A 15,714-nucleotide genomic window follows, 5' to 3' on the forward strand; every position below is an offset into this window, starting at 1 on the left:
AATTAAAATTAGGGTTTTGGTACTAGGCATCGAGGCAAGATTTTGGTGGAGGTTGAATGTTTGATTTTTAAAAAATTTTGGTCTAGGTCTAGGTTAGGGTTAAGTAGAAGATTGTGGAATTTCTTCTTTTTTTTTTATTTTTTTTTATTTTTTTTTTATTTTTTATTATTTTTGTTTTTTGGGTTAGATTAGGTTATATGAATTCTATGATTAGGTGTATGAAGGACAAATCCCTGAAAAATTATGGTTTATCGGCTCTGATACCAAATAATATTGTTCTACGACTCCTAAAAGTGGATTTAGGGGGAAGGCGGTTCTGGAATGACAAGGGATGATAATAGAGGCAGTCGACCGTATTTAGAGGGAGATAAATGGCGTTCGATGGCTATCCCGATTGAAAACAACAAAGGAGAACCACAAAATGGCATGGTGTGGAGTTCGAGGAGATTGACCATTTGTTCCTAAACAAGTTATAGACACTTCATTTGTAGAAGTAAAAGGATACATCACTCCATTGGATAAAAACCAAAGATTACAGTCCCTGTAACACTCAAATCAAAGTATAAGTCTCCTAAATTAAATAATAACATTTAAGATAGTTCCCTAAAAACGAATGACCTACTTCGAAAATAGAGGAATAGAAAGGAAATCAGGAAAAAAAAAGGAAGAAATTGCGTGATGAATTAAGGAAATATCGGCCACAACATTCTTGTGTTCACAGGAATTCCTGGAAGAATGAATTAAGGAAACATCGGCCACAACATTCTTGTGTTCACAGGAATTCCTGCAATCCGGCAAAATTATGGGATTCTGTGACCCTGTGGAATTACGGTTCTCTCACATTTCTTCACCCGCATTAAGTCGTCATCAAGATGATCACTAACATTTGACAAAAACGAGAATTCATAGAGGTGTCGGTAAAAACTTAAATGATTTTTTGGCGGAACAGTTATTTAAACGACTTGTTGGCTTGGAGATAGCCAAGACTATGGCATGTTTCCTAGCATAAATTCTAGAGTAAATGGTTTTTCAATTTTTTTACATTATACCCTCAGACAATTCTAGATTCATATGCTGTTACCTTGATTGTAGTTGGACATTGTAAAGCACGCTATCATTAGCTTTTCCTTTTATTATCCTATTTTGTGTTTGCTACCTATAGGATATATTGTAGCTCATTTTAGCTTGTAAATTATTCTCCAATGTAAAAGATTAACTGTCGTTAGAATATCAAAAGTTTCAGTAAATTCTAACTTCAAACTTTTACTGTTGCAGAGGCTTGAGTTTTTAGGTGATGCTGTTCTGGATTATCTGATAACCTTGCACTTATATAATAGTTATCCAGGTGCAACACCAGGATTATTGACTGATCTCAGATCTGCTTCTGTTAATAATGATTGTTATGCGCACGCGGCAGCTAAAGTTGGTTTAAACAAGCACATTCTTCATGCATCACCGGAGTTGCATAGACATATGACATTTTATCTTAACAATATCACACGATCCTTTTCTGGATCATCTTGTGGATGGGAAGCTGGTGTTGCTCTTCCAAAGGTAAAGCATTCCTATATTTATTTTGTGTTTATTGCTTGTTCAATTATTTCACGGGATACTTTTTCATGTGCAATTTTTACTTGTTTTTCAAGTTATATATATATTTTTTTGAGGGTGTTGGGGAGTGGTTATGTTATGTTTTGAGAAGTAATGCTCTTTGAAGGCTTAGGCAATGGAATAGAATGTTGGCTGATCTTTGCATAGTTGAACAAAATTGAAGGGAAATTTGTCTTTTGCCTCATAATAGTGAAAATTGGAGAGCTATGTCTTTTATTTGCTTTCTCATAAAAATGTGTCTAAATATTTCTTTCTGACTAAAATACCCCAAACAAAGGATTACTGCATATTTTAAAATATATGTATCTAGAACATGTGAAAAGATGGTTCAATTATTGATTGATTATGTTTCGAAGATGCATATCATAATTCAAAATAGATTCAATTATAATATGAAAATCATGCAATCAATATTCAGTCATGGATCAAGATCGTTTGAAAGAGGTTCAATTATAATATGAAGATTAGTTAATCATGGTTGGAAGTTTGATCTTTTTTTTTATGTGGCTCTCAAAATTATTTCTATTGTTCGAAGATGGATTGGTTATAGTTCATGGATTGCTCTTTTGGTGTTCAGTCATTGTTTGCTCGTAATTTGATTTGGACTATAACCCAATCATGATATGAGTAGTAATTAATCATGGTTTAAAGTTAAATCATTTTTAGATTGTGGTTCTAAGTTTTTTTACTATTATTCGAAGGTGAATTTATTATAGTTTGTTCATTGTTCTTTTAGTGTTTGATTATTATTTAAAATTTCTTTTATCATAATTTGATTTTGGATTATATTCTAATTTGATTATAAAGAATTCAATCATAACAGAAATGACACAACAAATTATTTTTTTTCTTAAAAAATTCGTAGCAATTACATAGAGTGTCACGACCCGACTTGGGACTTGAAAGTAACCAAAATAGAACTGATGGGAGAATTAAATTATTTGATTTTTTTATTTCTATCAATAATAGTTTATATTCAAATATTCTTGGAAGAGTCAATAAAAAAAATTAATTTAATTAATAAATAAAAGTGTTACATTTTTATTTGTTGTTCTAGCCTACTGTACGTGTTATTTGCTCTTCTATTTATCTTATTCAGAAGCTTAAAACCTACAAAAAAATATTAAAAATAATATAATGAGTTATCTAAAAATAACTTAAAAATATGCTTGTTGGGTTTTCATAATAACTCAATGAGAAGAAAATAATATGCTTGTTGGGTTTTCATGTCTATAAAAATATAATAATAATCTAATGTATGTATTCATGACATTTATTTAATGGAAAATAATTTAAATTTCTAATAATATGCTTGTTGGGTTTTCATGTCTATAAAAATATAATAATAATCTAATGTATGTATTCATGACATTTATTTAATGGAAAATAATTTAAATTTCTAATAATATGCTTGTTGGGTTTTCATGTCTATAAAAATATAATAATAATCTAATGTATGTATTCATGACATTTATTTAATGGAAAATAATTTAAATTTCTAATAATATGCTTGTTGGGTTTTCATGTCTATAAAAATATAATAATAATCTAATGTATGTATTCATGACATTTATTTAATGGAAAATAATTTAAATTTCTAATAATATGCTTGTTGGGTTTTCATGTCTATAAAAATATAATAATAATCTAATGTATGTATTCATGACATTTATTTAATGGAAAATAATTTAAATTTCTAATAATATGCTTGTTGGGTTTTCATGTCTATAAAAATATAATAATAATCTAATGTATGTATTCATGACATTTATTTAATGGAAAATAATTTAAATTTCTAATAATATGCTTGTTGGGTTTTCATGTCTATAAAAATATAATAATAATCTAATGTATGTATTCATGACATTTATTTAATGGAAAATAATTTAAATTTCTAATAATATGCTTGTTGGGTTTTCATGTCTATAAAAATATAATAATAATCTAATGTATGTATTCATGACATTTATTTAATGGAAAATAATTTAAATTTCTAATAATATGCTTGTTGGGTTTTCATGTCTATAAAAATATAATAATAATCTAATGTATGTATTCATGACATTTATTTAATGGAAAATAATTTAAATTTCTAATAATATGCTTGTTGGGTTTTCATGTCTATAAAAATATAATAATAATCTAATGTATGTATTCATGACATTTATTTAATGGAAAATAATTTAAATTTCTAATAATATGCTTGTTGGGTTTTCATGTCTATAAAAATATAATAATAATCTAATGTATGTATTCATGACATTTATTTAATGGAAAATAATTTAAATTTCTAATAATATGCTTGTTGGGTTTTCATGTCTATAAAAATATAATAATAATCTAATGTATGTATTCATGACATTTATTTAATGGAAAATAATTTAAATTTCTAATAATATGCTTGTTGGGTTTTCATGTCTATAAAAATATAATAATAATCTAATGTATGTATTCATGACATTTATTTAATGGAAAATAATTTAAATTTCTAATAATATGCTTGTTGGGTTTTCATGTCTATAAAAATATAATAATAATCTAATGTATGTATTCATGACATTTATTTAATGGAAAATAATTTAAATTTCTAATAATATGCTTGTTGGGTTTTCATGTCTATAAAAATATAATAATAATCTAATGTATGTATTCATGACATTTATTTAATGGAAAATAATTTAAATTTCTAATAATATGCTTGTTGGGTTTTCATGTCTATAAAAATATAATAATAATCTAATGTATGTATTCATGACATTTATTTAATGGAAAATAATTTAAATTTCTACATGAGTGCCGAAGCTGATAATGCCAAAGCCCAGAGACAACTCCTGAACCATAACATGATTTGAGCAGAGAAAAGCAAGAAATCCTTTATCATTCTCGTCCAGAAATTCGAATCATAGCCACAAGAAGGATCTGCTTCTAGTTACGTGATCCAAATGCTACTGATCATAGCCCACAAATAAGATTAAGTTACACGATCCAGATGTTATCGATTATAGCCTACAAATAGGATCCACGTCCTGATCCAATGCTACCGATCATAGCCCACAAATAGGATCCAATTACAAGATTCAGATGCTATTGATCATAGTCTATAAGTAGGATCTGCGTTCTGATCCAAATGCCACCGATCATAACCCACAAATAGGATCCAATTTCACGATTCAGATGTTATCGATCATAGCCTCAAGTAGGATCCACGTCCTGATCCAAATGCTATTGACCATGAGTGTCGAAGCTGATAATGCCAAAGCCCAGAGACAACTCCTGAACCATAACATGATTTGAGCAGAGAAAAGCAAGAAATCCTTTATCATTCTCGTCCAGAAATTCGAATCATAGCCACAAGAAGGATCTGCTTCTAGTTACGTGATCCAAATGCTACTGATCATAGCCCACAAATAAGATTAAGTTACACGATCCAGATGTTATCGATTATAGCCTACAAATAGGATCCACGTCCTGATCCAATGCTACCGATCATAGCCCACAAATAGGATCCAATTACAAGATTCAGATGCTATTGATCATAGCCTACAAGTAGGATCTGCATTCTGATCCAAATGCCACCGATCATAGCCCACAAAAAGGATCCAATTTCACGATTCAGATGCTATCGATCATAGCCTCAAGTAGGATCCGCATCCTGATCCTAAAGCTATTGATCATAACCCATAAGTAGGATCCACATCATGTTATACGATCCAAATGCTATTGATTCTTCCTGCGACAATGAGGATGATTTGTTCCTTGATCTTCACGCCAAAAGTCATGAAGCCGAGATGGTGAAGTCGTGGGTCTAGGAAGGAGTGTCGAAGCCTTCAATCTTTGAGTGAGACGAAGAATCAGAAGTCGAAGCTGACGAAGCCGAAGCGAAAGTGCAGAAGATCTAAAGTTGTTGCAAAAGAGATCGCTCCTAAAGAAAAAAAAACAAATGCTTCCTTTTTTTTTTAACCAGTGGGAAACGCTTTAGTTCGATTTCATGGAAATAATCCTCATTTACATTGATCGGCACTAGAGCAGAAATATATGAGAAGGGGAAGAAAGCCGGGAAAAGAAGCTACAAAATAACGCGGCAATACAAGTTCAAGGAAACAACTTTCTTATAAACATCAACAGAAAGGCTCAACCACTGCATGCTTCCGCTACAAATACATTGAATACCAAAAAAAAAAATTTCTATTCTCACCTCCAAACATTAGGAAACCAGCCAAAATGATCAAATCTTGAATGCAAAACTCGAAGCTTTTGAAGGAAAAATAGATTGGATGAGAAGGTCGAGTGCGTCGTGTGAATCTTACTAGAATTTGCAAACTCAAAATAGAGAAAACTGAGGAGGCGAGAAGGAAACAGAAAACCTAAACCACTGTCCAGCGAAGCGGACGAAGCTGGAGATCTAGGGTTTGCCAAAGTTTGAACAAAGGAGAGGCTCCGTCGAGACTGTTCGAGTCGAACAGGAAGAGGAAGTAGAACGAAGAAGACGTAGCGAGAATCAAGACAAAGAAATAGTTCATCCCTTTCCGTCTCGCAAGAAGACCGGTGGGAAGGGAGCATTGACGGTCCTCCAACGATTATCGGTGGTTAGCGCAAAAATTTGGCTCCGATACCATGTCAAGTTTTGAGTGAAATAGGTTGAATACTGAATAGGCTCCATGTCTTTTCCCTTTGCTTTCATTCCACTAAATAATAATCTTACAATCTTTTTTAGGTACAAAATATTTTATATAATCTATTTTAAGTAATTTAATAATACATATTTCTAATCTAAATATTCAACTAAGAGGAAAATAATTTAGAATAAAGATATTGAAAATAATTTAAATAAGGAAGCTTCTAATTATAGAAAACTCCTAATTTAGTTTTCTAATTTCCGTTCTTCCTGATTGAAAAATATAAAAGATATCAATTGTTTTGGTTATAATGTAAGATTTATTTAGGAATGGCAACATTACTCGATGACCTTTCTGGTGATTTTTTATTTTTGCTAGGTTGTAGACGCATGTTTTCGCTCCATGAAGAAATTGCATTACCTCAAATTAGTCGCAAATCTTATTTGTGATTATTTCATTAAGGCCCTTTTATAAATGTTATTCTATTTTTTTGGTGCCTTCTTTGGGCATATCTTTACATGCCCCACAATTCTTATCTATTTAGATATCTACACCTTAACTTTCATATCTATGTTTATAACCCTCAAAATTTCAATATCACATCAAAATATTACAATTTTCAACTTTATAAACGTGACATACACTTTTTCATACATAATTTTTTGCTTTGGTTTATATTAGACCTCACCTCCCACCCACCCAATTTGATCGACAGGTACTAGCCGATGTAATCGAGTCAATTGCCGGCGCGATCTATCTTGACTCGGGCTGTAACGAAAAGATTGTTTGGAACAGCATCCGGCCATTGCTGGAGCCTTTAGTCAGCCCTGATACATTGGAAATCCATCCTGTTAGGGAGCTTGAAGAATTATGCTCCCAGAAATCATACACAAAGTCTTTCTCTTCAGTTTGCTCCGGCGGCTTAGCGACGGTTACGGCGGACGTAGATGCTGCCGGTTGTGTTCATAGAGCTACCTCTACAGCAATAAACAAGCAGGTAGCCAAAAAGCTAGCCTCAAAAGAAGTATTAGTTTCTCTTAAAAACATCATCCCTGCTTGAAATGCAATTTTTTCTTTTGTTTTCCTCCAAATTTAACTATTTATAAAACTACCATCCAGTCATCTTCATTTGCAATGTGGCCCTTCAAATGTTTAGTTATTTATTTATTTGTTAGTTAGTTTTGTGGCACTCGCATGTATTGAATACATAAGTTTGATAATTTATTGGGACATTTACATACATGACGACGTAATTCTTACGTAATTACATGTCTAACACCGAAACTTTAATTATTACATTCGTAAATCATTTTATGTGCATTTTACCATATTTTTATGTATAGGTTTATAACGCCAAGGTGTTAGATATGTTAAATCCATAAGAATTGTGCGGTATGTTTGTAAATTTCCATAATTTATTTTTCTTCTGGTCTAGTGTCAGTTTTCTAAATAGTCAATTTTGGATGTAATTTGTGCACTCTTTTTAATAGAAAATCTCTATAAGTGATTCTGTTTGCCAAAGTCTGCTATTGTTATGATACATCTAATATGTTATTATTCTGATATCTGGACTGCTGTTTTAAGAAGTTATTGCAATGTCATAAATGATAAGATCATAGTTAGAGCTAACGGTCATAAAAAAAAACTAATTAGTGTGATTAATTAAGCATATAAATCAAATGATAAGATTAAATAATCAGAGAAAGTTGATGAGTTGATTCATAGAAAGAAAATATGAGATTAATGCTTTTGAATCATTTCAAATTTGTGTTTTTTTAAGATTTATAGATTGAAATTTTGATGATCCACTTGCTTGTGAGATTTTTTGTATGTTCATGGATACATTGTTGAGAATTTGATGTGGTAGCGGCTTGTGGTCATTGTTGCCAGACCATCATTGATTGATTGGATATTCTAGATATGGTCTGAGCTCGTCGGTTATGTTCATCTAGGAGTATGTAGCATCATTTGACCCTAGTAATATAATTTACATTGTAATGACATGAAATGTTATATTCATGCATATTAAATTGTCCCTGACTATTTACATGAAGTTATTTCAGTCTCATAATTTATAGAAATGTTAAAATATTTTTTTCTTAAATTTGGGCTGAAATAGTTATCAACTGAGTCACTATTTGGGCACTTTATTCTTAAACATTTTTTAAATTTGGGCTGAAGTAGTTATCGTTTTGAAGATTCTCAAACTGAGTCACTATTTGGGCACTTTATTCTTAAACAAAAATATGGTTTTTAAATACTAAACCTAAAGTGTAATGAGCTAGCTAGGGCCCTCAAAAAAGCTTGTTGTTGGTGAACTACTTTTGTAGTCGTCGTTGCCATTGCTGACCATCATTGATAGGTTCGCTATGTTAGATTTGGTTCGAGCTAGTTGGGCTAGCCTAGTCTAGGAGTATGTAGCATCATTTGGTTTTAGTTATATATCTGATTTATATTGTCCATTAATGTTGATGACATAATATTATATATATATATATTAAAAGAATGGTCGAAGGCTATGATACGAGCCCTTAGCCATTTTTAGGTATCTAACCACTTGACCTCGCGCTACAAGGTAGATGCACTCCAGCGGGCACAAATCTGTGACCCCAGGGAACTTAAAACTGACTTCGTAGATGCCAACCAAAATCATGGAGAGTGACTTCGTAGATGCCAACCAAAATCATGGAGAGTGGGATATGTATATATATATATATATATATATATATGCATAAATAGTACAAAATTTTAACAAACATTTATTCTATTAGATCCCACTGACCAATATACCATTTCCTTAATTATTTATTTATTTATATTCTCCCCCCCAACCCTCCCTCCCTCACATGCATCATTGCTGACTCACACACTCAAATTACCAAACCCCATGTGGATTGAAGCTTATCTTCCAAACACTCCATGTGACTCCTTTGAGTAAGCCCAATATTTTAAGAAAAAAAATGGGGTATCTATGTAAATTTCCCAAACACAAGTCATATAAGGCAACATATGGAACTATAGTGCAATTTCTAAATTTGTAACATGCAAAATATATAATCAAATTCAACACTTTGATATGTATGGATATAAACAATAAATTTTAAAAAATGGGGGATTTACATACCATATGGCACATTTGAATGTAATAATTTACTTAGCTCACACTCAAACTTCATTATTTACATGTCTCAGACAGTGGAGGATCATGATCAAAATCATTTCTATGTGAAGTACTATATTTGTCCCCCTAAAAAAAAAAAATTCGCTTTTCTAGTTTAATAGTGTTCCTTTCGCACTCAAGTCTAGATTATGAGGAGGATAAATACTACGGATCAAAATTTTTTCTATGTGAAGTACTATCTTTGTCCCCCTAAAAAAAAATTCGCTTTTTTAGTTTAATAGTGTTCCTTTCACACTCAAGTCTAGATTATGAGGAGGATAAATACTACGGGTGTAAATGAGCGGAACATGAACGAGCCGTGGTTTAATTCGTGTTCAGCTTTTTCGTTAATCATTATGTTCAAAATCGGCTCGTGTTTTGAATTTGCTCGGTAATGTTGTGTTTATGTTTCGATCAAAACGTTTGAATTTACGATAAAATACAGTCAAAATAAGAATTTTTAACTAAAATTATATAACAATAACCAAAATACATATTTCTATGAAGAAATTAGAATTAACCAAAATAATTTTGAACAAGCATGTATATTTAAAATGATGCATAGAATTATTAATTTTATAGAGATCAGTCTGAAATTTCAATGTAAGCATTAGGCGATGTATATGATAAGTCACATCCAAAGCCAGCAACGATTCAATCGCATGGCCACAACCATAAACCACAAGCCCACAATTGATACTATAAAAGTTGTCTGGTTGCACATAGGCCACAACTAAGCAAATCAAAAGGTCATAATTTGTCATGTATGTCATAATAGAGAGTTGGGATAACATTTGAAGGTCATAGAAGCCAAAGTAAGTAGTTGTGTGGGCTATGAGTCACGCCGGCCGTAGTTGGTCACATAAATTATAGCGGAGTGTTATAATAACGTTTGTATGCTGCAAAGACTGGAGTTAAGAGTTGTGTGAGCTTTGTGCCATGTAAGGTGTATTTGCACATAGGCCATAACTGGGTGTAGTAATAATGTTCGTAGGCCACATAGAGCGGAGTTGGGAGGTGCGTCAGCTGTGAACCTTGCAAGTCGTGATAATGCCTATAGGTCATAAAGGCAGAAATTGGGAGATGCAATGAGAGAGCTTCAGAAATCCAGAGAAAAACGTTGTATCATGAGTACAGAGATTATACATAGTTACTACGGGATGCGTTGTTACAACTCCTTTGAAAGATGTTATTGCACCATATGTGGTGCACATCATTACACCATAGTCAAGGTGCATTATTACACTATTTTCATGGTGTCATTGCACTATCTTTGAGGTATGTTGCTACAATATACGTGGGGTGCACGTTGCACCATTTTTTGGCATTATTACTCATTCTTGGGGCATTGTTACACCGCATTTTGGGTGCGTTATTACACTGTCGTTAGGAGAAGTCGTTGCAACGTATTATGGGCGTTTTGTTATATCATTTACGGGGTGTGTTGTTACACAATCTTTAGGGTGTGTTACTACACTGTATGCAGGGTGCACATTGCATCATCTTTGAGGCGTTACATCTTCAGGGTGTGTTGGTACATCATTTTCATGATGCGTTGTTCCGTAGGAAGTTTTGTTACTCCGCAAGGTTGATTGTTACTCTACAATGTGTTTCGTCACTCGGTAAGGTTGGTCATTCCTCTACATTGTGTTATCTTACTATGCAGCATACATCGGGACTCTGTAAGGAGACTCATTGCAATGAGCAGGGGGCAGTGAACGACAATCGGAAAGCGGTGGTCAACGGTGATCGACGACTGCCGGAGCGGTGGAGTTTGTTGGACTTTCAGTATAGAATACTGGAGCTCAACTTCTTCTACTCTATGCTCCACGCTTTCTGCAGTTCAAGATCTTGATCCCTCTTCATGGAAGGGGTGAAGCTCTATTTATAGTCTAAGAGAGACCTAATTTGCACCACTGCATCTAACGAGCCAAAAAGATTCCTTTCATCGGATAATATTTTCTTGATATTTGAGTTCCTTAAAAATGTTTGGATTGAGTAAACCTTGTGCTCGCATTGTCGAGACGCTAAATTTTACCATAAGCTTGTTAAAATTGGAATCCATTGGGCCATTTAATTAACCATCCAAATTTTTTAGAAGTTATTTAACCATTCGATCTTATTTTGATCAAACTTGAATTTGATCAATTATGACGTCATTGAGTCCGTCTCGTCGAACCAGTCAATTTAGCTTATAAAATTTTTGAAATCAAAGTTCTATATGATCTTTAATGTGAATTCAAAATCTTTCATGCATACTTCAAGTTTCATTATAAACATTTATTGAGGATATATCAAAAATATATAAAAAATTAATTCAGTCTTGATATCCCATCTTTCAACCCTAACCTAAATTGGCATCTTCCTCCTTTTCATGCCTCCCCACCATTACCGCCGGCCTCACATGCAATGGGGCCCACTCGTCTAAATAACCCATAAAATAAATGACGAGCGAGGTTTTACATGCATACCACTCAATTCTTATGTTTTTACACATCCAACCCTTAAATTTCAATATATATATATATATATATATCTCATCGTGAGGGAGTTGATTTGTCAGTTGTAAGATCCTTCTGACCCGAGTTATATCCTTACAGGAACGAATAAGCACATATGAAAAGTGATATTCTCAAATACCACTTTTTTATTATATCTTAAGTATGCATCACAAGATGCATTTAACTATGGCTATTGAAGATCCGATTACGAGCTTAGTTGGGATCAGCTCGAAAAGAAACTAGATCCAAAATTTTGACTTGTAGCTCGGCTCATTTATTTTAGTTCGATTTCAATCCAAATCAAAATTCAAATTAATCTCCAAACGGTTAAGGATCTTCAAGCTAAATTCACAGCCTTGCATTTAACTTTATATATTATATATATATATTTGTATTGGTATAAAAAGAAAATGTTTGGTAGATGTGTAAATACATAATAATAGAGGGTAAAATGTGTAAATAACTCAACCCGAAATTCCTCATGCGGTGCCTTCACATGCCTTCAAACACAACTCCCGGCATTCACACTCCCACCTCTTATAAAAACCCTGCCTCCATTCCCAAATCTCCATCGAGATAACAGCGAAAAACCCTAATTTCGAGAAGCAGAAGAAAGCGAGTCCGCCATGCCCAGACCTCTCAAGCTCTTCTCAATCCTAGCGGCTCTCTTCCTCGCCATCTCCGGAGCTCGATCCGCCCCTTGCCGGAGCTCCGATATCTCCGTCCACCAGTCTCGAACCGGTCGGATCGTCGAAGGAAAACCGGAATACGAGGTGCATGTAAGCAATCTCTGCCATTGTCTGCAATCTAGGGTTGTGGTTCGCTGCTACGGCCTCAGCAGCGTGGAAGCCGTCGATCCGAGATCGATCAAACCGCTCGACGAAGAACGGTGTCTTGTCGGCGGCGGGGGGGCGGGCGCTCCCGGTGCGCTGGTAAGATTTAAGTATGCTTGGTTAACTCCGCAGGATTTCCCTCTTGTTGCTTCTAAAATCCATTGCTAGGGTTTTAGGAATTTAGTTGTGAACAATGTGCTGGTCTAAGGTATCGGCCGTTGAATCTATAGTTTAGGGTGTTAGGGTTTGGAAGCGTGGAGATGGAGAAATTCGTGTATTGGTCTTTTTGGGGCTTCATATATTTTATGTTTTGTGTTTTTTTATAAATGAAATAAATGGAGTTCTGTTTTTTTTTTTCTTTCTGTTTATTTGATTTTTTATGATTATATATATATATATATATATATATATATGAATTCTGTATTTGTGTCATGGCAAAAGAACAAAGTTTTCGTGTCAAAAAACAGTAGAATTATTGGCGATCATGTGCCATTCATTCAATAATTTTGATAAGGTTCCAATAAATTTTAATCTTCTATCACGAATTTGGAGGCATGATACAGATCTCGGGGTAATTTTTTGAGCAAAAATATTTAAATTTCGATAAAAGGTCATCCAGAGCTCTGGTTTCAGCAAACTCTTAGTCAAATTGGCCGGCTCAACGAGACAGAACTAATGATATCAAAATTAGTCAAATCAATCTCAGATTAAAGTCATTAAACCACTCTTTGAAGTTTTCTAGAAATATTTTGAAGGTCGAACGAATGTCAAATTTAATAGGTTTATAGTCAAATTGAGCGTCTCGACGGGACGAAGCCGACGAGCTCAAGATTGCTCAATTCTGGTATTGTTAAGACATTCAAATGTCCATCATCAAACGCTGTCTAATCGAAGGAAGCTCTCCGGATCGTCTAATCAAATTGATTCGGATTTCTGCATTAATTGCATACAAAACATTATAAATAGAGCTCCATCACTTTCATGAGAGTGGATTAGACGTTGAGATATGAGAAAAAATTTGAAGTTTTAAGGAGTTGAAGTTCAGCACCATCACCGTCGATCACCATCGATCAACGCTGATCGTCTTCGACTTTCGCTAATCATCGTCGACCACCTAACTGATGTCAACCACCGCCAACCTTTGTAGATCACCGCCAACCTCCGTCGACCGCCACCAACCGTCGTTGATCAGTGTTAATTATTATCAACAGTCACCGACCAGCGTCATCAATCGCTATCTATCACCACCAGTTCCTATCAACAAATTCATCAGCACATCGACGTTGTAGCTTGAGAAACCTAGTCATCATTTCGTGTTTGTGAGACAAGTAGTTGCAAATGAAATCATATTTTTATAGTGGAACTCTTCGGTTGTGTAAAATCCCATGTTTTTTTCTCTTTCTGAGTTTAATACGTAAAAATTTATGGTGTCATTATTAGTTTTTTTTTTTCAAGTGTGTTGAATCTTTGTACTACGCTAAACGACAATCTGCTACTCAACTGCCACAAATTTTCTAGCACGTATCAAATTTAGAGCTAACTAACTTTTTTTTGCATCATATTATTGCTTTTTGAAATTAGTAGATTTAGGGTCTGTTTGAGTCAGCTTGTGCGTTTCAAGATAAACATCTTATTCTGAAACGCAGCTTGCGGGTTGACTGCGGGAGTCGACCCGCAACTTACGTTTACTGTAAAAAACCTAAATGCGGCAGGTAGCGTTTTAAAATAAAAAACGCAAACCAAACGTTTAGACGGCGTTTTCAAAAACGTTGCTGCACTTATAAACTGCCCCAAACGGGCTCTTACTCACATATTATGAAAATCACTTTTATTCTACCCAAATCAACTTCAGATTTCGAAATGGTGTTGTTTATGTAAACAATAAATGTGAGATATGCAAATTTTATAATTTTGGGTGATATGTATGTAAATGCTCTCTCTTTTTAGCGAGATTTACATATGTAATACTAAAAGTAGTTATGCATGTAAATAAAAAATATATTATAAGTAAGATGATATGTTTGTAAAAATTAAAGTTTAGGTGTTAGATATGTAAATAAGTAGAAATTTAGTGGCATGCAGGTAAATTTTTAATTATAATTGCTTTCCTTCAAATAAAAATGGCGTTTTCCTTGAGCTGTGGAATTGGAGAAATTATTGCGTGCGGACACCGCATGCATCTCTGCATGCGGTGTCTACGGTCAGGATTATTTTCGTTTTTTTTTTAAAAAATTTAGGTGGGGCCCACTAAAATACATCGGGACCATTAATCAAGTGCGGTCAGGATTATTTTTGTTTTTTTTTTTTAAAATTTAGGTGAGGCCCACTAAAATACATCGGGACCATTAATCAAGTGATTTACAATCCGGCTGCGTGGGGTGTCCGATCCATATGGAATAATTTTTCGTTGAATTAACATTTAGATCCGGCTGCGTGGTCCATATGGAATAATTTTTCGTTGAATTAACATTTATAACTTGCGTTTTTTAAAAGCATTTTTATATTGGATGTTATTTAAAAATTCTAATATTATTATTTTATATTAGTTATAGTTTTTAACTTTATAATTTCAATTATTTATACTATTTTTTTTTTTTTCAGAAGAAATGTCAGCCTTTCAGTTTATATTTGATGATTAAATCTCAGCCATTGTTTTTTTATGCAATCTTACAATTTAGGTATATTTACAGCAAACCCCCTGAAACATTAATATTTACAAATTAATCACCCTGAATTTTGATATTTGAGTGAATTTTGAAAAATGTATGCAATGGGGTGGGTTGATTTGTAAAAAGCATGTTTCGGGTGGTCTTTATGTAATTGACATTAGAATTTGACTCGTTTACTAAACTTATATCAAATCTTCAACTTTCTTCTATCTATTTATTTTCGCTAAATCATATCTAAAAATCATAAGCTCCGATCAGCTGGATTTATCCCCCCACATTCAAATTCATTTAAACTCATTTGCCAAACTTATATAAATTCTTTAA

The 15,714-nt window shown here is 33.3% G+C and overlaps 2 protein-coding genes across 2 annotated transcripts in view; both read left to right on the forward strand.

Annotated features, from left to right (window-relative positions):
• Window positions 1-7,597, forward strand: part of LOC110024952 (endoribonuclease Dicer homolog 2a-like) — a gene marked incomplete at its 5' end in the record, with an annotated part of 14,070 nt that extends 6,473 nt beyond the window's left edge. Inside the window, 2 exon segments of the mRNA XM_020725155.1 lie at window positions 1,276-1,554; window positions 6,943-7,597. Of these exon segments, the coding sequence (XP_020580814.1) occupies window positions 1,276-1,554; window positions 6,943-7,287 (624 nt within the window).
• A 4,811-nt stretch (window positions 7,598-12,408) lies between these two features.
• On the forward strand, window positions 12,409-13,078 carry LOC110024956. The gene has a single exon (XM_020725160.1). It carries the CDS (start codon window positions 12,515-12,517, stop codon window positions 12,887-12,889), a length of 375 nt encoding a protein of 124 aa, XP_020580819.1. The 5' UTR covers window positions 12,409-12,514; the 3' UTR covers window positions 12,890-13,078.
• The last annotated feature ends 2,636 nt before the right edge of the window (window positions 13,079-15,714 follow it).

The sequence above is a fragment of the Phalaenopsis equestris genome, unplaced genomic scaffold (genome assembly GCF_001263595.1).
Source record: "Phalaenopsis equestris unplaced genomic scaffold, ASM126359v1 Scaffold000282, whole genome shotgun sequence".
NCBI classification, from domain to species: domain Eukaryota; kingdom Viridiplantae; phylum Streptophyta; class Magnoliopsida; order Asparagales; family Orchidaceae; genus Phalaenopsis; species Phalaenopsis equestris.